This window comes from Acanthopagrus latus, chromosome 8, assembly GCF_904848185.1.
Source record: "Acanthopagrus latus isolate v.2019 chromosome 8, fAcaLat1.1, whole genome shotgun sequence".
NCBI lineage: Eukaryota > Metazoa > Chordata > Actinopteri > Spariformes > Sparidae > Acanthopagrus > Acanthopagrus latus.
The window spans coordinates 14244971-14269969 of NC_051046.1; the positions used below are offsets into that span (position 1 = coordinate 14244971).

General features: G+C 42.0%; 1 protein-coding gene across 2 annotated transcripts; it reads left to right on the forward strand.

Moving 5' to 3' along the window:
- LOC119024767 (calcium-independent phospholipase A2-gamma-like) lies at positions 1-24507 on the forward strand. 2 transcript variants are annotated; one of them, XM_037107857.1, is made up of 11 exons: positions 1-166; positions 441-544; positions 628-1759; positions 3595-3744; positions 5275-5426; positions 5762-5856; positions 7082-7253; positions 8334-8391; positions 8770-8961; positions 18876-19071; positions 21541-24507. In XM_037107857.1, exons 3-11 carry the CDS (start codon positions 821-823, stop codon positions 21813-21815), a joined length of 2229 nt encoding a protein of 742 aa, XP_036963752.1. In that variant the 5' UTR covers positions 1-166; positions 441-544; positions 628-820; the 3' UTR covers positions 21816-24507. The 2 variants fall into 2 exon arrangements, with proteins under 2 accessions (XP_036963752.1, XP_036963751.1); XM_037107856.1 differs by having other exon boundaries at positions 441-1759.
- The last annotated feature ends 492 nt before the right edge of the window (positions 24508-24999 follow it).

Sequence of the window (24999 nt, forward strand, 5' to 3'; positions counted from 1 at the left end):
TTTGACTGACGTCCCTACGCCAGTCTGGAAACAAGTGTCGGGTCGAGTGACCGTATGTATTGCTGTACGCTGTTATACTTTGATGTAATCGTTTGCGAAGGACGGCGACCTAATGAGAGTGTTAAGGGCCTCCCGGCTTCCATGATACGACGATATAAAATGACTGGTATGGTTTATTTTGACTTGTGTGGCCTCTATGAATGTTGGTGAGCTAGCTAGCTGTGGAGCTAACAGCTAGTTGGTGTTGAAATGTGTTCTTGTCACTGTAGGTTAACTATTCTGTCCTCTCTGCTAGGAGAAAGGATCAGTTGCAAACGAGGCTTGATCTTTATTTAGGAGTATTGTTCGTGTCTTCATTTCACGTGTCATTATCATCATTTTAATCTTTTACTGTTTTTGTCCTTTCATGTGTACGTTTTTTTGTTGTTTATCATCACCAGGTTTTTGGAAAGGGAGAGCATAGACCTAATATTGCTTTGGATGGCACAAACTCTTGTGATCTGAAAGAATGAGTCATAAATGGGCTGCAAATACCTGGGTGAAAGTAAGCAGATCATTTCATTTGTGGCAGAGACATGCTCCAAAGTCAGCAGCATCACCTCCCTTGTCTGGCACCTCTCACTGCAGGGTTCGCGTACTACAACCTTATTGCAACAAGGTTGGCTATCTCAGCTGGAGGCACATCCAGCACCTAAGGATCACTGGCCGCAAGGGATGGTTCTTTAAATCTAATCAGTTTCGACAAAGGCTTGGTCTCCACACCAGCGCCCTGTGTTTGAACACTTCAGCCTCACGGTGGTCTGCTGGTCTGAGCCAACAAATGTCGCGAGTCAGGAATACACTGGACACAGTTTCTAAAGCTGTGAGCGGGACACATACAGATCTTCTCTCCAAAATCGCCAGACTCAAACCCAGTGCTTTAAAGGCTGGAAAAAAGGCTGAGGCTAGTGTTGAGTCAACGCCAAAACCTGAGGAAACTTTAGTCACGCCAACTCCTGCTCCCATTAGTGCTGCTCCCTCTTCTGCATCTGCTACACCAAAACCCGCATGTGACTCATCACCTGCCAGTCCCTCTATTCCAACTTCTGCTGCTACATTTGATGCAAGTGCCACTACCTCCACTCATCTTCACAGCTCTTCCAATGCAGCTGTCACTGCCGCAGTTCAAACTCGGTGTGAACCTAAGGAGAGAAGGCTGAGACGTGTTGTCCCCGCTGTCAAATCCACTGTAACCAGGAAGCAAGAGGAGCTTAAACCTCCATCGAGTGATTCTGAGAGCAAAAGCACTGCTTCCAAACAAACCACAGCACTTTTCCATCCCAGCACCTTTTCAGCCAACCTGGATGAGACCTACAACTACCTGGCCCATCACATCAACTCATACTTTAGCAGCAGCACAAAGACTCAGGACAAGAAATTGAACAATGTTGATTCTTCCTATGCTTCCTCTCATGGTCAAAAAACGAGCAACCACGTATCGGTGTCAGATAAAACAGTCTCTGCTGCTCCAGTTAACCCACCCTCTTCCAAGAGGGGTTTAGGACACTACCTGTCCTACTCGGCTCCCACAGTACAAGCCTTTGTGGGAAGCTACATTGCACCCCTGGTCCCCAGGTTTAGAACTGCAGAGTCCAAAAGTGCTGCAGTGGAGGTGAAGAAGTCTGAGGACGCGCCAGTCAAACAGGCTGAGGCCGCCATAAGCAAAGAGCAGAAGGCTGCAGAGGAGAAAGCCAAGAAACTTCTGCTTCAAAGGGAAAAGGTAGGCCTACAAAACGCAATGTTTCATTTGTAAATTTTGCCTAATGCTGGGCTAATATAATCTCAATAATTCAAGGATGAATGACGTGCAAACCAAAAATCATATTTTCGGTTATTGTGACAGATATTGCCATCGTGATTTGCTTTTTTGCATTTGATTTAACTAATAATGATGATGTCTGTATAAAACGGGTATGCTCCTTTATGTCTGTATCTTTTTGTATTTTTATTGATCTTGGTCTCATTTTGTAAACATTTTGTCCTGTTAGTTCAAGCACAGGTTAAACTGATATGGGATATGGTTTGTGTCTATGTTTGAGTGAAACATGATTTTCTCATCAGATAGTTCTGAGAATCTGATCCAGCAGAGCTCAGTGCCTCCTGTCCACACATTGACCAGAGCTCTTGCCACTCTATATGTCTAATGTCAATGTAGTATGCTGACGTGCTGCCTGAGTTCTGGGAATCTGTTTTCAAAAATAACTCCCTTGTGTCATCAGACATCAAGTCACAGACAGTGTGTACTTTATAGTATATAGGCCAAACCAGACTGTTATGATGTGGAGATGTAAACAAAGCTGACATTTAGTCATGACAAGGTCAGATTAAGTCATTTTAAACAGGAATTGATAATATATTTTTTTTACTGAGTAAAAAGCAAGAAACCAGGGCTGCACAAATTAGTCAAAAATATTATTAGCAGCAAATTTTTGATAAAGATAAAAAACAAAAAAACAACTGCATTATAATTAACAACTACAGTGCTGCAGACCCCAATAAATCTCACACTTCCTAATAGTTTATTTTTTTAGATAAATATTGTGACACAAAAAGGATTATTCCCACAACTGATGAATCATTTTGCATTTGTGATATCTGTCAAAATAATTGCAATATGATATTTTACTTACCATATCCTGTTGCAGAAACAAAACATGACATTTGTCCTTTGATGTCACACAGTAGATCGATGTGATATACAGGAGGGTTATGTTCCAGTTCTAAAATTACACAAATGTAAATAATGGTACTAAAACGTGTATCTTTTTTTTTTTTTTTATCCACAGTGGTTTTAAATGGTAACATATACTGAGTAGCAGCTTTTGTCACAATTCTACTCATGAATTAACCGACCCTGCATTTTAGTGGCTGGTTCACATTTGGGAAAGTTTAGAAGTAAGTTATTATAACTTGGGTCGGGACAAATCCAATCCAGATTCCATAGGCTGATTAAGTGATTGTCATTTTCCCATTGTACTCTTTAAAATCTTGCATAGACATTTATTTACTAATAGTTGATACTACATTGCTTTGGACTTGTTTTTTTATAACCTTATATTGGATTGACCATAGCAATTTGCTGTCCTACTGTTTGTATGTTAACTTACTTAACCTATAGTTCAAATAATCAGCTTTCAAATACATTTTGATTTAATACCAGTAATCATCATTATCACTGTCAAGAAAAAAGGAGTTCTAGTATCAGTGCGAGCAAATAGCCAACTCCACGCATTGGAATCAGATGAGAAACTAAAAAACATGGATCAGTGCATCTCCAATTATAACCCAATATACTGTCAGCTGATGGTAAAATGAATGTTACAACAAAAACATTTGTGTATGTGCTTCTCACTTCTTACTCCCCTCTGGTCTAGGATGCCAGTGGAGAATTAAAGAAAACAATAAAGGCTATATTAATATATATGTTATATTATTCGTCACTAGTTTTTAGTTATTTTTTTAAATTAGGTGTACACCATATCAGGTTTTAACTTGGGTCCTAGCTAATATTCAATAGCTGGACCTCACTGGTTGCACATAATTTTTTTATCCTAGATCATTGCCAGGGTGAGTGTGGACAACCGAACTCGGGCTCTGGTGCAGGGTCTCCACAGGGCATCAGATGTAAGAGTCTACATCAACAGGGTGGAGGACCTCAGCTACCATCTGCTGGAGTTTCCAGAGACTAGTGGTGTCGCAGTCAAGGTAAAAAATCTGTGCATTTCATCCCCCATTTTTGCAGAATGCTAGCATAATCAGGCTTTGTCAGCAGAGAGTCTGGTGCTGCTTAGCATATAAAAAAAGCAACAAATCTTACGTCTGGCACTAACACATGGTGTCAAGACGGTGTTTACTGTAGCATGCTTTTCATGCATACATGATAGTGTTATATGTGGCCTGGATTGCTAAACAGCTGTAGCATTTAAATAATGTAGATACTGGACTCACGCTTGTGTAAGAGAATTTTTCCATGCCAGGCAAAATGTCAAGAGCGTGGCAACTACAGGCAGACTGCATACTGTAGCATTTATTTATGTCTCCACCTTATCTATAATGGTGTCAGGAACATATTAAATGCAAACCCGTTTCAAACCAAGACCACTTTTCCTGCTGTGTGAACAAAAGGACAGTGCTTGGCTCAATGTACTTTCACGGTTGAAGAATTCTTTTGAGGAGCTGTGAAAATGGAAGCAGGAGAAACGAGACCACTGTGGTGACATTTTGGTGACTGACTGGAATTTGGTCTCAGTACAATTGTACTGAGAGGAAAAATGTCCTCCGACTCCCCACAAACATGTATCCCAATTCTATCATTCAGTGTACATCATGACAGTTTCGTGTCACCTCGGCACAGAAGTCTCTCGAGGGTTTCACTGATTCTGTTGGTCGTTGCTTTCAGGTATTGTGGATTATCCAATGTCTTAAAGCTATTGTTAGACATTAAAGGTTTTAGAATTAACTAAAATCTTGCACTTTAAAGGATAACTTTTTTCAATGTTCAAAACCTAGAAATAATAAATAATTAACAGTTCAGATGCACTGGAGGTGTTGCAGAGAAGGAAGCATGCTAATCAGTGTACACACCATAACTTCCCTGGTCCCCAAGCTCCCATTCCAGACTGCTAGTTGCACAGCTAACTGAGCTAACTAGCTAACGTCAGCTATAGTTAGAGGGAGTTACCGGTTACGCTGGTGATATCCAGCTCTGAGTATGATTTTTACAAATGGCCAATTCTCACATATTGCACTTTATAAACAGCCAGTTGCTGCCAACACAACAATTTTGCTCTGCCTGCATTGTTTCACATGCATGAATTTTTTTAATCGGAAATGTCTCCACCGAGTTTGCTAAATTCTCTCCAATTAAACTATGACTTTCAAAATGGCAAAACTTTTCAATTTCCAGCTAATTTGAGAGAGACAGTGAGATTGACCACTCATTCAGGAACCATTGATTGTTTGTGCCCTTGTTTAAGTGACTGCGCACTGAAAGAAAACAAGCGGCAGAATTGGAGCAATGCAGTACAGCCGGTCATGAAACCAAATGCAAGGATAGCGGGTGGATAAAGCAGGATAAAAGATGAATGCTGCGGTAGCTCCAGCAGCTTGTGTCCAAGACCCTCACAAATTTGAGCTCCATCTCCTGTTTGCTACATGATCAGAATTGGCTTTTTTTTGTTGGAAATAATGTGTTTTTCATTCCCACTTGCCTCATTACGTTTATACGTTCCACAGGAGAAGGTTATCCCCTGCCTTCTGCGCCTGAAACAGGCCAGTGACCCAGGCCTGAGGGCAGCAGTCAGAGAAGCCCTCGCTCTTGTGGGCTACCATACACCTGTTAAAGGCCGGGGCATAAGGATCTTGTCCATAGATGGAGGAGGATTAAGGTACAAATTCTACTCTTTTTCTTATCTTATTGTAAGATAAGATTCGTTGACGTTAAGCCTTTTCAAAGCGGAACGAAATGGCATTTGCTGCAGCCAAGGCCATGCTTTGAAAGGCAATTTACTGCTTCTATTATCATCCGTTGTTTCAATCTGTCAAATGCATACAGTCTTGAGAAACATTCAGTTAAATGAATGGGAATTCATTTCCCATTTGTCTTTGTTATTCTAGCTGAAAAATCAATCAACTGTCACTTTTTGTGGCCAATTTGTGTGCTGCGGTTGTCATCGTATTAATTTATGGTTCTTTGTGTCTGTGTCTGACTTTGTGCTTCCAGGGGAATTCTTGCACTTCAGACGTTACAGAAACTGGAGGCACTGACCGGCAAACCCATTTACAAACTATTTGATTATGTTTGTGGTGTCAGCACAGGTACGCCATCCTCCTGCTCTACTTTTGAATGTGTATTTACGTGTCTGGATTATGAGAGCAGAGAGCAACAGTGAAGGCTGTATTGGCAGCAGCGCTGATCACACTCTGACCCATTTGTTGCTCTACTTGTTTTGGCCTCATTTTCAACACAGACGTCGCTCTAATATTTATCCTGCTGTTTTGGACTCAACTTAGGCCATAGTGAAGCTGCTTCAAAATGTCTAAAATTGTATTATACAGTTATATTTCTCATAAAATTATATTGCTTCATAGGACTCTTACTTTTTCCCTTCTATGCAAAATCACCACAAGGGGCTGCTGTGGCCCATCCTTAAACTGTCTTTTCTATTTGCCATTTGGTTGTATTAATTTCACAGCAGACTGAAAACCTGAATTTTATTTGCACAGCACATTGGCCTTTAATCACTACCAGAAGTCTCTATTTGTCTTCAGTTCATATCAACTCTCTTAGTCTTAATCCCCAACAGTTGGAGGTATCTCATTTTCACATTTAGTCAATGTTGTCAAAGCACAGTGTAATCTGCCTGCTAGATTGAATGATGTTCACACATTTAAAACCCATCTGGGCGACATCTGTTTAGTTCGCCCACAATATTCAGGTACACCCCATCTCTGCCCCTGTATTGCACTAATGTGGCTTGGAAATCCTTATCAAGGATCCTTAGTCATTGAGAAAAAGCAGATAGTAATGATGTATTGAGGACTAAAACCCCCCAAAACAAATAAATCATTTAATAAATGGCTCAGTAACTACATTAATATACACCTAAATCTACCACAAGTAACATTAGAAATAAATGAAGACATTAATCAATTCACAATATGTTACATTAATTAATATTTCTACTTTTATGTGCTTCTGTTTTATTTATTTATTAAATCAACTTTTTATTGCTTTCCCATTTTGTTTATTTATATATCGACTGGTTGATTTTAATCTCGGCAGTTTCAGTCCTATATAGTTATGTCACTTTGAACAGATAATCTTCCAGGCAGTTAACCTCTGATCAACCCCACACCTTGAGAGGAACACATGCTACACTACCTGTTTGCTCATTTATTACCAAGATTATGCTGCATTCCCACAGGAGAGCCTGCAGCTCTCATACTTCCTGTTTACAATAATGTGATTTTGTGTGATTCATCTGCCTGTACCTGTCAGTGACTTTCCCTATTTGAATGTTTGTATATGTTTTTCCCTCAGGTGCTATACTTGGGTTCATGCTGGGTGTGTTCCAAATCCCACTGAACGAGTGTGATGATCTCTACCGGAAGTTGGGCTCAGATGTCTTCAAACAGAACGTCATTGTCGGCACTGTGAAGATGGGCTGGAGCCACGCTTTTTACGACAGCGAGGCATGGGAAAACATCCTCAAGTAAGTTCCTTTGTCACTGACTGCAGGGTGGTGGTTGGGCTTGTGTAATGTGGAGCAATGTTGAAATGCAATCAATGTCATGAAACTGTTCAAAAGCACTTTATTGTTTATGTGCTTTTCTTTGATCCTTTCTTTCTTCAATGTTTTTAATGTTCGTTACGTTATTAAAGTAAACATAAAATGATTTGGAGGCGAGTTATATTAGAGAGTCCAGGTAACCATCACGCCTGCTCTTTGTTTTTGTCAAAGTTATGTAAAATTGTGTGATATTGCTTTTTTATCAAACTGCAGATTTGTTCTCAAAGTCTGTACTACATTGCCATGTAACAATGATGTGTCTTTAAAAGAGCTAAAACAATCACTCAATTAATTGATTAGTCTACCGAAAGAAAATTCACTGGCAACTAATTTCATTATCAATTAATCCTTTCCCATGTTTTCATTTTTATTTATTTATTTTTTGTTGCTGGTGTTAGCTTGTTTAATGTTAAGATTTGCTCCTTTTTTGTCATTTATGGCAGTCAACAAAGAGTCTTTTCAAGTTTCTGACAGTTTTTTGACATTTTATTAAATAACTGGAAGAATAATTGAATGCAAAAATAGTTTAATAAGTAAGTAGCAGTCCTAGTCTTGGATTAAACTAAAAGCAGATTTAATGTTCACTTGATATGGAAAGTGAATAAATATACCCTATATTATTATAAAATGGTAGAAACTGCCACTGGATGCTTAAATATTACAAGCAGTTAGATTAAGTGCAAGGGCAAGTTTATTTCTATAGCACATTAAAAAACAACCAATGTATGTCACAGGTTCAAGAATGAACAATATAAATAAATACATCAAACAAACAGGGGACTCAAAACAACAGTATGTGAAGGTGTACAGATGTTGTTGTGAATGGCCTCCAAACCTTAAAAACAGAAATAGTGATGGCGATCACAAAATGATTTGAAGTTCCATTCACTGACATGCTGGTGGATTTTATGACACTTGCAGAAAGAAATCTGTAACAAGTCTCACTGCTATCCAAAAGTCACTAATCCAGAAAATAACATCGTCCTATCTTCCCTTCCACAGAGAAAAAATGGGCTCTCACCTGCTGGTAGAGACTTCAAGAAACCCTGAATGCCCCAAGGTGAGCTTTAGAAGATGGTCTGACTCATTCTCCCCTCTTGTTCTGTTCTGACACCGACCAGAGAGCCTTCGTCTCACCTTGTATAGCGGGGTATTACAGAGAAAGCTCCTTCCTCTATCTCTTTCCTGCATACTGCTGCATGACCAGGGGAAGGGAAATTCACCCTAAAGCTATATAGAACAGTGTGGCTAAAGAAGTATATAAGATTTTTTTTTCTGTCAGTAGACTCCTCTGAGGCTCACAGAACAGAGATGGTATTAAATTGATATGTCAGAATGACGGTCCAGATGTTGTGCATGCATTTTAAATTTGTTGCTTGTAAAGTGCTGCCTCATGCTCAGAAAGAAAGTTGGTATATGTCATTTGCTCGACCTATAGGTGGCAGCAGTGAGCACCATTGTGAACCGGGGCACTCTGAGGGCATATGTGTTCAGGAACTACAACCTGCATCCTGGGGTGCGTTCTCACTACCTGGGGGGCTGCCAGCACCAGCTCTGGCAGGCCATCCGTGCCACATCAGCAGCCCCCGGGTACTTCCAGGAGTTCACCTTGGGAAATGATCTTCACCAGGTCAGTTCCACGTATAGCATTAGCAGGGTTGTGAAAAGGGTGGTCATGATGAGCTTAATGATTAAATTATACGATTTCCCTCTGAAAGATCACTGTTACAGAAGAAGGAAAGTGACTCACTTGCATTGGACTTAGATTATATAGTATTACATCTAAAAGGAGGGGCAGCTGTAGCTCTGCGGGTAGAGCAGATCGGCTAGCGATCAGAATGTCTCTGGTTCAAATCCCAGCTCCTGGCTGAGCTGAGCTGCATGTCAAACTGATGGCAGCTTCTACCATCAGTGAGGGCCCTGCGATGAGCTGGCAACTTGTCCAGGGAGCACCCTGCCCTCGCCCAGAGACCCCATAAAGGGTTTAATCGGTTACAGACAATGGATGGATGGACATCTAAAAGGGACCCTCATTCCGAATGCATTATTGTTATGCTACTTTTGATAATTTATCATAGCTTTTGATACCCTAAACTGAGCTGCATCACTGCACTGCTTTTTGTGGTTAGGAACTTGACTATCAACTATCAAGTTGTTTAGATTAAGTGCACACAAGGTCAAGGTCAAGTTTATTCCTATAGCACATTAAAAAACAGCCAAAATGCTTCGCAGGTTCAAGAATCAGTGATACAAAAGAATACATCAAACAAATAGGGGACACCAAACAACAGTATGTGAAGGCATATGTTATTTTAACCACAAAATACGTCTTCTCGGGTTTCCCCTGAAGCCAAAGGTGAGGTCACTTTTGACCCATAAATCTTGATCCTGTCTCGCGTATCAACCAACATTTTCTCTTAAGTTACTCGTGTCAAACTGACAATTTCAGAGAATTGTTAGGAAATGTTGGTAAAAACACATTTGTCTCTAACAAAGCTGCTCTCACACTATTATTCACTGCAGTTGTGCTCCAATACACAAACAAAAATCTGCCTCACTGTACAAAGCTTGAAGATTTTTGCTTAGCCAGAGAAATACTGTGATATTTAATGCTCAGTGTTACTGTAAAGACTTAACTCATTCTCATGCTCTCTTTCCATTCCTTCTTCCCAGTCACACGATATATTTACACACCTAGAAACAATTTCACTGCAGTCCTCTGATACAGTAATACGGGGCTTTTTGTTGGAGTGTTGGATTTAAATGCTGTGCACAGTCAGTGGCGAGTTTGAAGGATTCCGAGAAGCCTAATGAGAAAAATCCTCTGCAAGTGAGAGGGAGGAACTGCATTTCCCTCCTGTCACTGTTTATTTCCAGTCAGTTACATTTTGACAGCAGAGTGACGGGTAGAGTCACAGCGAGACACACTTAAATCCATCTGCACTAAACAGTCATGCATTAGCCGTCAGTGACGTAACAGGTCCACTCCACCGTTTTACTGATCAATACATCTGGCTCTGTACACCTTTAGCTGTTCAGTAAGGGCTTAGTCAGTAAACAGAAGAAATAAGAAACCACCTGAGTAGTGTCTGAGATAACGAACGTGTATTTTTGCTGCGAAAAACAGCAAAACAGGAGTGATTTTGAAAAAGACATAAAAAGCACACAGGAGAACAGAGATGTAAAGCGTTGTGCTTTGCTTCTGTTGGAATAGTCTGTCGATGCTGCCTGTGTTTGACCTGTTACTTTCAGATGTCAGTAGCTTCTTGAATTGCCATTCAAAAACACATGTGGTGTGAAGACTGAGGAACTCAACGTAGACACAGCAAACACGTGAATGAGCATGTGTTTGCATCAAAGGCAATATCCTGTGTCGGCACACTCCCACACTCTTAATTGGAAGCTGTGTTAGTTGTGTAGGTGAATGGGTAAGTTCAGGGGGAGAGAATGAAAGAGACTGGTTGATGAAACCCCACCTGTGGTGGTAGATTTCCCCAGCATGCTGTCTAGCAGGTTTCACCCTACTCTGAGATGCATAAATTAGTGCAGTGCAGCGCTGCCTTCATCACACACACACAACTGTTTGACTGCTACATCTGCCTTGTAAGAATGAAACGACAGACAATCTAATTATGGAAGTGCTTTTCCAAACTCTGTTAGCCGCCAGCAGGAAACCTCATACTGTGAGAAGATGAGACACCGTTAGTAGTTTAATATTTTTAACACCTTTGACGCGAAATTGGTTACATTTGCACTTTATTTTCATTTCATTTGAAACGTCAAAATGGAAAGCTGAATGAAATGAGGAAAAGAGAGCTTGAGTTCTGATTTACTAACAAGCACTTTTTCTGCCTTGCTCATGTTTTTTCACCGGCTAATACATCTTTCAAGAATATTTTTATGCAGGTGTTTTGCCTTGACTGACAATTCCTCTGTGATTTGAGCTGTTGCTCATTTGTTTCCCTTTTTATTTTTGGAACAGTTTTTACCCGCATTCACCATGACTAAAGATATTCCACCAGCATTTGTCAGTTCGGTTTTGCCATTCGAGAAAGCGTAGGGTTTTGAAAATCAGAACATTGATCTTCGGCTAGAAACTGTAATAGTGGTGGAACTCCCAAGACCTGTAAACATGTGAACTTCCCACTTTTGCTCCTGCTTAACTATGACATAAAAAAAAAAATCAAAGCTCACAGAGGCACCCATTGTTTCATTATTGACAAATATAGTTTGCAAACCTTCATTGATAGAGTGAATGTCTTTGCTAAATCCTAATTAAACTAGGATGAGTGATCTTTTTTGTGCACATAATAGGGGCAACTTAAACCAGAATGGAAGGTCAAAGAACATTATTCATAGTAAGTTTCCCTAACTGTCTTCAAAATGCCACCCAGCCAGAAGGCTTTATTTGCTGGCTACTTGAGCCACTTAAACCAGTCGTGAGCATAACATGCTGTCTGTGTGACGTCAGGATTCCCTAGAGAGAGAGTCATCTCGCTCTTTTCCACAAACGCCCACGGAGTTTTCCACTTAATTCAGGCCCTAAACAATCATCCTTTTGTACGGCGAGCACAGGAGAGTTGCCATGCCATGTGCTACACGAATGCCGGAATTCTCAAGCAGCGTTTTCACGAAAGTTTTGATTGTTCATTGATGTTTCTGTGATTGTGCAGGCTGGAAAGGAAATCTGACGGAGCCAGATTCAGACTGGTATTGCAGGGGAAATTTTAACTCGGAGCAAGACTTTTGAAGAAAAGCGGCAATGGTTTTATCAAAGCCTCACACTTGCTGCTATAGCCATGAGGTGGGGGGGCAAGGGGGAGAAGAGCGAAAAAATAGAAGAAGAAGAAGGGAGGGAGGTTCCACATTAAAGCCCTCTCAGTTATCTCTGCACTAAAGAACACAGAAGTAGAAGACTTCAGACATTTCACAATGGATGCCAGGGCATGCGTGGAATGGTGAGGAGGGCCCAATTCTTTCCGCCAGTTGCTATGGTGTCTCCTGAGGCGGTGGGGAGGAATGGGAGCATGTTTTGTGCCCGTCTCTGCCAGCATTTGATGGGAGGCATTGGATCAGTGGGCCACCACCCCCAGTGTGGGCCCTTGAGAGCCCCAACATGGCATAACACACTCACAGTGAGAATTCACACAGTCTAAAACGGAGTAGGTCACATCAGCAAACTCACACTGTTCGCTGCCATGAAATGACAGGGAATGAGTCACAAATGAGTCTAAGAAGTCATTAAAAGTGGCAGCTTTGGCTGGAGAACTCAGACTGTTTGATTCTGTGTGAGAAAAGAGGTAGAAGAGGCATGAGATCTCACATAATTAAGTGCTAGTCCAAAAGTGCAGTTCAAGAAAGCATAACCTTTTGGATCTCCATTTTCTCTTCTCTTCCTTTTCCTTGTAAGGCCACTGGAGGTGAAGTTATTGGTCATAAATTACACACTCAGCACTGCAGTGCTTCTCAGACGGGGAGAGGAAGGATGGTGGAGTCAGGGCGGCGACAGAGTATGAACCTGGGCTTTTAGCTGCTTCCTTATCCCAGCCCTCTCCTCCTTAAGCCTTGGGAGTTCAGCCTGGAGGCTGTTGGAGGATGGAGCTCAGACGTGTGAGCCCAGCTGCAGACAGTTTCCCCATTTCAGATTCAGGGTCTTTGTCCCTTGAGTATAAATGTGCACAAATGGATTCTCTCATTGTCACCTTACTCCACCGACTGCCCTTTTTTTTTTCTGTTAAATACATGCTTTGGTACTTGATTGCACTGGCACACTTGTTTGGGGATTAGGCCAGTTCACTGATTATGTTGACTGACTGCTGTGTAAAAGCTTTTTCGCATTTTCTTCTGTCTCTAACCCCCTCACCTTCCTCGCAGTGCTGCACCACTCATAGCAAGCCTCTCACTGCAGTGGCTCCAGAAGAGATTTCTGGAATATAAACCACAGCTTTAGACCTCGTATTACGATATATTTATATGCAAGTATGTGTGCGTTCGGTCCCCTCCCAGTGTGTGCGGCAGAGAAACCAGCTTTAAATTGCCCGGTAGATTACTTATTTTGATGGACAGAAACATTATGCTTTCAAATACGAAGTTGTCAAATATGTACATAAAGCCTCCAAGGAATCCAGACAGAGTAAATATGAGCAAGGGGCTTCTTCCCCCATTTATATCACTGCAGAAATTGTCACAGTTTAATCTGAATGGCTGCAGCTGGCAGGGATGATTCATTGTTTCAATACTGGCTGCACATGTGTGGTCATGTATTCACAGAATGTGTGGGAAAAGGTAACTGCACAGTAGATCTCAATTTCTTTGCCTGCCTGCGGCGAAGTTGGCACTCTCACAGATGCGTCCCTCCTCTATTGACAGCCCTGGGAAGATGACTTGAACCTCAATGTGACCTTTGGGGCCTATGAAGCAAAAAAAGGCAAAGAAGAGAACTGGCCGGCGTAATCAGATAATAGGGCATGAAGACCTCTGACTTGACCTGGCCACCACTTAAGAGTGACACTGACAGTGTTGTCATTCTCATCCTCACATTCTGACAGTGGTGGCCTTTATCTGGATTGGATGCCATTTGGGCAATTAATTTTACTCAATGAGCAGATTATATTTTTTGGATTGTGTGTTTATTTCTTTTATGCACAAACAGCTTGGATTGCTTCAGAAGATTTAGAAGTATTGAGACTGCACAAGAGAAGTTTTTTTTTTTTTTTTTTTTACATCTAATCTACTTTATCGATCGAATGTCTCTGGAAAACAGTCTGGTTATTGTGACGGGCATAATCAGCTGTCCATGGCTTATGTAATGCTTCCCTAATTAATCATTAGAGGGAAGGGAGCCTCAATGGCAGAGCCTCCGTAATAATAAATCACAACAGAGCTCGGTGCCCCTCGGTGCAGCCCTGTCAAAGAAGCCAAAGAGGAAGTCATAATGACTGCAGCAGCTCTCTGGGACTGTGATGTGAATGCTGCACCACACGTATGTCGAAGGCTCACCTCATTTGGATTTAAGCAAGCGCTCTGTTCTCTTCTGTGTTGTGGCCGCTCATAATGACCGTCCAGCAAGACGGCATTGAAGCATACCCACGGGTTAGAGAAAGAGAGATGCACACTGAATGAAGAGGATGAAGTTTGCTGTCCCAGCTAATGCGAGCTGACATACACTGGGGCGTGAAATGACTTTTAGCGATCCTGACGATAGCGGCTCTTTCCTATTCAAATCAGCTCTCCCCTTCTAAGACAGCCTAAACTGGCACAATGTAGATAAGCTCCCGAAAGTTAATGACAGCGTACAAGTTTCAAACAGCAATGCAAGGGACCTATAAATCGTGTTTGTCTTAATTTTATTTATTTATCGCGACTTGTATCATCTAAGTAGTTTTATTTCAAAAGAAGCTGTAAGAACATTTTCTATTTAAAGCCATATTTCAGTATAAGTGGCAATCTGGAGAAGTGAAACATGTTCCCATTGGTGTAGTAGGAGTCCTAATTAGTTGAAAACATGCTTTATTCAAGTTGCAGGAAAGATGATATGTGAATCAGCTCTTAGACCCTGAAGGGCAAAGACAGGGCCGAGGGAGCTGGGATTCTCTTGAGTATCAATAAACAGGCTCTACCGGAATCAAGGAACTCTGGCAAAGGAAAGCAGTAAGCCTTTCCAGGAAGGCAGAATACCACCTCGCCATTTCAGAGATTCAGTATCCGCTCAAATTCTCAGGTTGAACTTCCGTCAGATGGTCACAACTGACAGGGGTGTACCCTCTGAGGACATTTATCCGCTGACATATGGCACGCTTTTTCACTGTCAGATGGAGTCATTGTAAGTCTGAGCAGCATTTCAGCTCTAAATCCTAATAAATGGAAATGACCTTTGCTGAGCGTCATGCTGCGTGTTTGACAGACAGCTTGAGTTTGGACATTTTGTTTGCAAAGCTCAGTTGCAGTTCGCACTAAGCAGGTCATTGTTTCTAACTCAGCTCTTGATCCAAATATGCCCTGGCCTGAAGAAACCATTATGCAAAAATGTGGCCGTGGGCCAAGTATGAGTATCTCTCTGAAAAGTGGCTTTAAGGATTTAATATGTATCATTTCTGCATTTAAATGTCGAAATCGAGCAGACTTTTTTGATAGAGTCTGTTGAGCTGTGTGCTTTTTTTATCCTCAGTGTTTGCAACAATGTTCAGACCCAAACATAACAGTGTGTTTCTTTTGGCTACTGTGCTATAACCTTCAGGGATACTTCAGATGACACATCTGAGTGTGAGGAAGGAAGTCTGCCAGCATGACTACACGTAACATTAAATTTTAATACTAATTGTCACCAGCAGTGTTGGTTGTTTAACAAAGAAGACAACAACAATGGTCCCACACTACCAGAGACATTATAAGGGAGGAGACGAACCACTTAAAGCATTTTGATGATGACAAAGTATTCTAGAAATGGCGGTTGTATGACACCTTCCTTCAAAGGCCAGTTGTCTGCTTTTCACAGCCGAACTGGGAAACATATCAGCCACTCATGTTTTTGCACTGATCTGAGCGCACATTTGAGATTCACAGCCATTTCAGCCAATTTATTGCAGCTGAAATGGTCTGCTTATAGGCATGGAAGAGGAGGATGTTAAACTAACATACAACATTACCAAGAAAGGTGACTTTCCTAAGGAAAGTTAAAAAGGCTGAAATCTTTCACAGAGGAGCAATATGAGGCACCCTCACTGGAAAAATCACAGACTTGCGTGGTCTGTGCATGGCCCAGGACAGGGAGGCTCTACAGTGGGTAATTAAAACCACCCAGAGCATCAGTGGTACCATCTACAAAATTAATTATTTTAGATAAGTGAGATGTCTGCACAGAGTTAAAAGGATACTAAAAGACAACATTCAACTTGGCCACGATCTGTTCATCTTGCTGCTGTCTGGCAACAGATGCAGAAGTATCCGTTGCCGTACCACCAGACTGCAGAGCAGTTTCCTTCCTTCCGACTCTGCCTGCCTTTTTCTGCTATGTAACATAAAGGAAATAAACCCACAAATTCCACAACCCTGTATTGCAAAATGATTAGTGAACATGTGTGTTCACCTATCCAAATGTTAGACATTAAACCTGCATTTGGCCGAGTGCTCTGGAGGGATGAGATGATGGGGTCACGTCATCGCAGCATCAAGAAACCGCGTGCATGCTTACCAGAAGTATTAATAGTGGTGCCATCTTCCTCAAGAAAGCTTGTTTGATTGCGACGAAAGATGCAAATTATCGGAAGTAGTGATGCTGAAAAGTTCTAAATGCTACACGCAAAGAAGTGGGGCCTCGCAGCCTCTTCACTGCCAGAACACCAGGCGTTCCTTAAAGGCCTCGACTATGTTCAGAATTGCCCGAGCAGGTGCACTGAAATGGAGACAAGTTATAGCATTGAACTCCCAGCTCACAAGATCATTGTGCGGTTGCCTTCTAATGTTACATGCCTTGGCTCTGTGTGCGAGGCTGGCCACTGTGCTTGTGAAACTCGCCCCTAGCTATAAGCACAAAGGACCCATGACTGGACGCAGACTGTTGCCATAATTGCCACTGAGTTCAGAAAACGGAGCCTCTCACAGTGGTGTGAGTGATAAGAAAACTGCCTGGTTGTTTTGTTTCCAGCTGGGTTCGTCTGGTGCTCACGACAGTCGGCCCCTCTAAGTCTCCATTAGGAGCGGTTCCAGTCCAGGCATTTCTCCCTTCTCTGTGATTCATTTCTTGGTTTGCCAGACACCCTACTGGTGCATAATGACGTGCTTTGGACAAACGCTGCCTCAGCAGTTCCTTCGTGCTTTGTGGCAGAGTGAAACCCTCTTTGTGTAACTTCCATCTCAGCCAGTGAGATGGGTGCTCTCTGAGGCTCTGGCTCTCACAGGGATTTCTCTTAATAACTAACTATGAGGTTTTAAATGATTCATATGGTATATTATCATAATAGAATACATTACTTCTTTCGAATCGTTGAAAGTTGTTCTATCAGTGTGACTCTGAAGGGTTGGAGACATTTGCCTTTGTAATTTTTCACACTTCGTGATTTTTAGCCATTCATTTTTTGGATGGCAGTACCAGTCTGTTGATCCAACACTTTGGTCCAGGCTAAATCAAATTGTCCAGTGGTGTCATAGTTACAGATGTTGAAAGACAGTCTGGAAATGTGGTGATTGACTTGATAGTGACACCCCAGTCTGTAATATGAACATGACGTGACACCTTTTGTAGTAATGTCAATGTGGCACATGGCTTATGACACATACATATTTGAATATGTATGTGAGCTGCCAAAGGTAAACGGCCAACATTTTTATCCTAGCAACTGGGCTGGAGAACCACAACTGTGGCTGTGGCCCAGGAGGTAGAACTAGTCATCCACGTAATTAGTAGGTTGGTGGTTTGATCCCTATTTTACATGGGACGGTGTTCCTGGGCAAGATACTGAGCTCCAAATTGCTCCCGATGGCTTTTTCATTGGTGTGTGAGTCTGCGTATGAATGATTACTGCTCCTGATGATGAGCACTGTCGCCAGTGTGTGAATGTTGTGTTGTAAAGTGCTTTGAGTGGTTGGTAAGACTAGAATAGGGCTATATAAATGCAGTCCATTTACTTGATGCAGTGCCCCCAGTCAAACTACAATAGCTGACTCCCATTGCAGTGCTATTTTCATGGTCTTTGGATTGATGATACAATTTCCCAGTCCAGCTCCCTGGATGATTAGCAGACCTTTTGCCTCGGTAGCAGCACTCATACTCCACATCATGCTGTGTGCTCCAGCAGATTTGAACAGAGCTGTCATTGGCCTGCGACACTGCTGAAGTGTGCTGGGAAGACGGATTGTTCCCTCCCCTCTGCTCCCAGAGGCTCAACGTGTGTGAATCCATGTGACATATGCTGTCAGAAACACGTTCTCGTATTATTATATGCACTGGCTCTAAGCAGGCATGAGCGTTCGATCAAACATGCACATGCATGCAGTCACATAAACAAGCGCTCTTACCACGAGCGTGTCCCTAGACACTTGGGGCCCCGCGGCTCCCACCCCCCAGCCTGGCCTCTTTAATGAGGACTGGCCCCTGTGCGTTTGATCCTGCTGCCAGCCCTCAGCCCTGCGGCCCCTCAGCCTCATGCCTATTCAACAGTCCCCACAGCCTCTCCAGTTACTCCCCATTGCCTTGGGTAGACTATGGATCCAAAGCGAAAGCACTCCTGGGCGGCTGTTCGATATCAAAGCCAGTCTGACAGAAAATGTGAGGGATGAAGAGAAAGGAGGCGAAAAAACAACAACTGCTTTGTAGACTTACAAGCAGCTCTGTAACTGCACATTGATCTGTTCTTTTTTGTTTGCATCAGATGTTTTTAAAAAATGTCATCTATTCACTGTTAAAATCCTTGAAAGGTTCTGAGGGTTTCAGAAGCCAATTAATTGGTTTCGCTTATTGTGGTCTTGGCATTAAAAAAACAAAAAACAAAACATTCATAGCCTCTAAATGGAGTCTCTAACATGGCACTTGTTGTGTTTTGTGCACAGGATGGAGGGCTGCTGATTAACAACCCCACAGCACTCGCTATCCATGAGTGTAAGTCTCTGTGGCCCAACACACCCTTGGAGTGTGTAGTGTCACTCGGTACGGGCCGCTTTGAAACTCCTGGCAAGAGCAGCAGCACCTACACAAGCCTCAAAACCAAACTCAGCCATGTCATCAGCAGTGCCACAGACACCGAGGGTAAGTAACAGCCACTGTGAAATGTTATTAAACTGCCAATAGTGGCTTTCTGCTTCAAAGTACCATTATGAAGTAAATGCTGATTGCACAATTTAAAGGAAGTAGAGTAATGTAAACATATGAGATCTGATTGGTTCCCTATAAACCCTGCTCTCTCTATGCAAATTTGTCCGATAATATCTCAGGAAAAGAAAAACTAACTGACAGTCCACTCAGGTTAGCAGCCTGGCAGCATTTAGGATTAATAAACTCACGTTCTGTTCTGTGTTGTTATTTGCTATACTAAGGAAAACAGAAACAGTCAACATCTAATTGTCTTTGTAAAAGCAGTGCCAACAATAATGCTCGGGGGTTCATATCAGCTCTCTCAGTCTTAATCCCCAACAGTTGGAGGTACTTCTTTGACAACTGTTGGCATCATAGCTTGAACCGAACTTAAAAAAATCACACTATGGTAACCTCTGCTGCATTAATTTTGTCCATTCTTTATAAAATATTTCTCGAGCTTTATGGTGGATGTGAAATACTCAATATCGGGAGTGCTTTTTTAATCACAGTTACAGCCACTACTGCAAAAAAGCCCTACATGTGCCTCATTTGATTTGATTAGCTATAAAAGAGGTCTGGCACTCAGCGTCAAAGGAACACAAGACCATTGGCACAGCAGCAAACATGCCTGATTATTTTTGGTCCAAACGCTAGTTAATATGTCGGGGACAACGCTCCCAATAATCATGACATCACATGCCAAAAGCAGACAAGCTGCATCAACAAAGAGAGGCGCTGGTCAAAAGATGAAACTCGCCAACAGGAATAAATTAGATAGTGTGTCGTTGGATGGATGGAAATAGTTGGGTTGGGTTTTGTTAATTTGTCGACAATTAAAGATTAGATTAACACACAGTAATGCACAAAAACTTGCACGAATTGAAGTCTCTGTTTCTGTGTCATTTCTGGAGGGAAGGAATTAGGTTTTGATGTCAACAGTGTAGAAAATACTGCACTGCAGGTTGACTTTGTTCTGGATACGTCCCATCGCGGCCCTCTGTAGTGGCAACCTCTTCCGTCTCCTTATCACCTCTGGACATGGGCACCTCTGCTGTGCCTAAATTTGGCTCGGTCCCCTCCCTGTTGCTGCCGCTGCTGTGGTGCAGTGTGTGACCTAGATGCCTCTCTTCACTTGTTCCTCCTGTATTTAGGATTAAGCTCTCCCCAGCTCTCCAACGGGCTTTGTTATTTAGAAACAGGAGATTAGCAAGAGTGTTTATCACTGATTTTCTCTTTTTCAAAAGCTTCCCCCTGTCCCCATGTTCACAAGCCTCCTACTTTGTCTTAAGTGTATCAGTAGAGCTCCAGTCTGTTGTTATGGACAGATAAGGCTGATGTAATGGGATTTTAGAAGTAAACAGAACTCCTGATTTAAATTGTTTTCCCTTAAGTGTAATAATTCAGGTGTCTTTGTAGGATTATTTAATGATTATTTAGTTTTATTTGTACCTGGCAGTGTACTTTTAGATGAAATAAGCTGGCACTGGGAAAATGATTTGCATGATCACTGTGTAAAGTGATCAGAAGCTACTCGAGGACTCATCTGTAATTTTTTTGTTGAGCTGAAGACGGTGAATGAGACACTGTTTAATTTAATTTAAATAACATCCAACGCCCACATGGGAATCTTTCCTGTTGAGAGTGTTTTTAAAATTTGGCACCATAGTTGTTAAGCCGCTAAGTCTGGAGCTGCACACTGGGAGCTGATATGAGCAGGACAAAACTGTAGTAAACACTGGAAAAAAGAGGGAATTATGACAGGATAGAAGACATGTTTAATCGCTAGAATTAACCACATATTATCTATTGAGCGAGCTTTTTTCATCTCAGGTAGTTTGTGGTTTTACTTATCTAACTTCAAAATGAGACAATGCAATACAGTACATTGACTGGTTATAATAATAAAAAAAGAAATATAAGTCTATAAAACTCTCCAAATAACTTTTATGATAAATTACTGCTGGTAGAATTTTGCCCTACAGCCTTAAAGGCAGCGAGTTTTAATACAATTCATGTCGGGACTGCTGCACTGCTGAACTACTGTGGGAACGCACAGAGAAAAGACCGCTGTCAACCTTTTGGATCCTTCGGGCATATTTACCCTGTTCCTGCTACCCGCTGCCTGATGTTATGCATTCAGATGTTGTTGATATTAAACCTCTCAAACGCTGCATTTGAAAACAACCCTGACAGACAGGCCGGACATTTTCGGTCTCGTGCTCCCAGCCCCGAGTGCTTACGCGGTAACTCACTGACAGACATGTTTTGGCTTTCTCCCTCTTGATACAGCATTTGAATGTTTGTACATATTGGTGCTATTAGGACGTTAATTGTGTGTTTGTGATTTTGGTCTGCGCTGTGTTTGAAATGTCATGCTTATGTTTGTGTGGCCTCACTCTCACCTCTCCTCTCCCTCTCCAGAGGTTCACGCCATGCTCGACGCCTTCCTCCCGCCCAACACCTATTTCCGCTTCAACCCCTACATGAGCGAAGACATCTCCATGGATGAGAACCGGCAGGAGAAGCTCAACTTGCTTCAGGCTGAGGGCGTCCGCTATCTGGAGAGGAATGACGAGAAGCTGAAGAAGGTCACTCACATTCTCACACGAGAGAAGAGCTCCGTCCACAGGATGGCTGACTGGGCCAGGCTCAGGGCTGACATGTACAACCTGTCGTTACGCTCGCCTAAGTTTTAGATTCAACACAAGCCACCTTTACCTCACATGGAAACACTTCCCGTATTCCAAGTGGCCTGGAATACTTTATATCGCGTTACCACGATCAGTGTGTCATCGTTGTTGACTTCTTCACCTGTAACTCTAAAGAACATCGTGTAAATACCCAAGTAGGTATTGTACCCAAGTACCCAAGTAGGTATTGTACCCAACCTACCTTTCTCCTCTGTCACACTTTACACTTGCATCTGGCTGCTATTGTGGTTGGCAGCACTCAACACTGCACTTTATTGTGCTCAAAAAAGATCCGTTAAATGATGTGTGGATTGGGAACCTCTCAACTGGGATTCAAGGTCCGCTTCACAAGCCAATGATTCTTGTGACTAGTTAAAAAAAAAAACATGTTTTTGGAGACAGAGATGGATGGTACTTGCGTCTCTCTACAGTAAGTATAAAGCTATGGCCAGCAGCAGGTTAGCTTCACGTAGCATGAAAATTGGGAAGCAGCTGGGTGCTCTGTCCAAATGTAACAAAATCTACCTACTGAGCTGTTTCCCATTTCCAGACTTTCTGCTAAGATAAGCTGACGAGTTACTGGTTCTAACGAATTTTTGCCGTAGAGATATGAGAGTGCTTTCGATCTTCTCAGCAAACTTTCACCATAGGAGAAAATAAGAATATTTCCCACAATGTCGAACTATTCCTTAAAAGATACCGTGAAGTTCTACAGTATCCGGGGTTAGGGTTGTATTTAAAGACTGTTTTACCAAGTGAGCACTTTTTAATCTTTTGCTTTCCTTTTAAAGATTTGTCATGACAACCAGCATATCCTCACAAACCTGTGTTTGTATGTTCACAGAAGGACATGTAGATGGGATATATGTCAAAACACAGTGATGTAAAGAAATTACAGAAAAAAGTATATTCTTATTTTCTTATTGAAAGGTGCAACATGTATGAATTGGCCACCTCACTAACTGCTAACTGTAAACATCCATGACTCCAGCTGCTGTTAGCTAGTTAGTCATAGTTGGAGTACTGGGGGGAGTGTTGGTACTTAGACCGCTAACACAGGTGCGTCACAGCTTCTGAGACCAACTTAGGCCAGTTTCACATCTGTGAATACATTGCTGAGGCGATTTAAAGTGGTTCCAACAGGGACTTCAGCATCGAGTGCGAGGGAGACAGGAGAGGCGTGTAGCGGGAGGGGAGCTAGAGAGAGGTCGGGCATCGGAGAGGCAGGCAGCAGGAAAGACAGCAGCATGTTAAACAAGAATATCATCACATCTAAGTCGGTGAATTAAGGGCTCAGCTCTTTCAAACCACAGATGGTGATTGTTGGAACAGAGGAAAAACAAACAACAGTTTTGCTGATTTTTATTTTGTTGTCTGTCTGAAGTTTGAATGGACTGTGTTTTATGATGAGTTAACAAGTCAGTTAAGTTTGGCTTTGTTCAGAGAAGAGAGGAATTTGAACACAGTACGGTTGTATTTATCGATTTGATAAGGAAAATGAGTGAAGGAAAATTCCCTTTCGTGGCATTTTGTAAGTTTATTTACTTCTTTTTTTTTTTTTTTGAAAGTGAAGAGAAGTCACAAAGTCGCCAGTCGCACAAACCTCCCAGCTGAAGCTATCAGACTACCTTCTCTTGAGACAAGACAGGCTCGGGCTAGAAGGTTAGCATGCTTACTTCAGTATCTCTGCAGGCAAATACAAAGATGATCGATGTGATGTCAAAACTTTCACTTCTTTTTCTTCAATTTTTGAATGTTTTAAACCAAAATTCTTACATATTGCACCTTCAACGGTTTAATCAAAGTTCAATTTGAGCGCCTAATGCAAGTGTTTCTCAGTTTTAATGACTAAAATTTGCACATCTGACAATGCAGCTAATGGTCAGCTGTGGAACTGTATACTAATAATAGTGACATTGGTACAAGGGACACACCTCAAGCATTACAGTATTGCATACATTGTATCTAAATGCATGTTATATTTAAGATTATAAACACAATGACGAATCAGTATCTAGTAAAAAAAAAACTGCAAAGAAATGTAAGTTGGAAAGATAACGAAATCTTTAACGATAAATAATAAGAATTCATTATAGATAGATGATATATAAGATTCCAAACGGAGCCTCGCTGTCACCTGGATGTAGCTTTTGTGTATTCTTTTAGCCTCAGAGTATTTTAAGTTCACATGTTTCAAATGCTTTTATCATCGTGTGCTTGATTGTTTGGTTTTATGGGTTCCCCACAGGCTACGCACATTTTCTCTTCTCTGTCTTCGGTGTGCCCTCTTTCCCTTTGATGCCTCTTCATAAAAGCCTCTTTCACCCTTTCTACCTTGAAGTGCTGTGTTTCCAGTCCCCACTCTGCTGCACTATGTTTATAACAAAAAAACAAAAAAACATGCAGCTTTAAGCTTAAGGACTGGTTTAAAACAGATATGCTGCTTATTGATTCTTTACAGCTGGAAATGACCTTAATGACATGTACGGCTGGAAAAAAAAAAATGCACTGCACACATTCATTTCCATACCTAACCTGGTCATGTACTGTATAACTGATACAACAACGTGTCGGTCACTCCCAGACCTGAGGTAAAATGGACACAGATGTTACCCAGATTAATATAATTCCACTGTTCTCCTGTTGCTCCTGTGTAAAGGCTGTTTGAGAGTGTATGTAATTAAAACCCATCACCGAACATCGCTGTTTCTTGCCTCCTAATTATATGAAGATTAGGTGATTGTGATCTAGGGGAACGCTGCTGTGGATCATCTCAGGAAGTGGGGACGTGTGGATATTAAGTCGGTAACTGCTTCATTATTCCGACACAGATCTGGACTGATGTGCACCGTCACCTTTTTTGGTTCAGTTTCCAGTGTGCCTGGCGATTAGTGCCAAAAAGTCAAATTTATAAAATCCCGACCGGGACTGCTGGTGGATATTCTCCCCTCAACTCGAACATATGTTGGTTTTTCGGAGTGCGTAAAGGCAGGGCTGTATTTTTCCCTTGAAGGTAATTTGAAGGCCCTTCCCCGAGCTGCCTGTCGTAAAAGGGAGGAAGGTGAGACGAGATGACTGTGCAAGGCTGTGCTCAGTCGGGCAACTGGGTAACGGCCCCGTCCTGTGATGGATCGCATTTCCCTCCAGCATAAACACCATGCACTGACACAGCTCTCGACCGAGTGCTTAC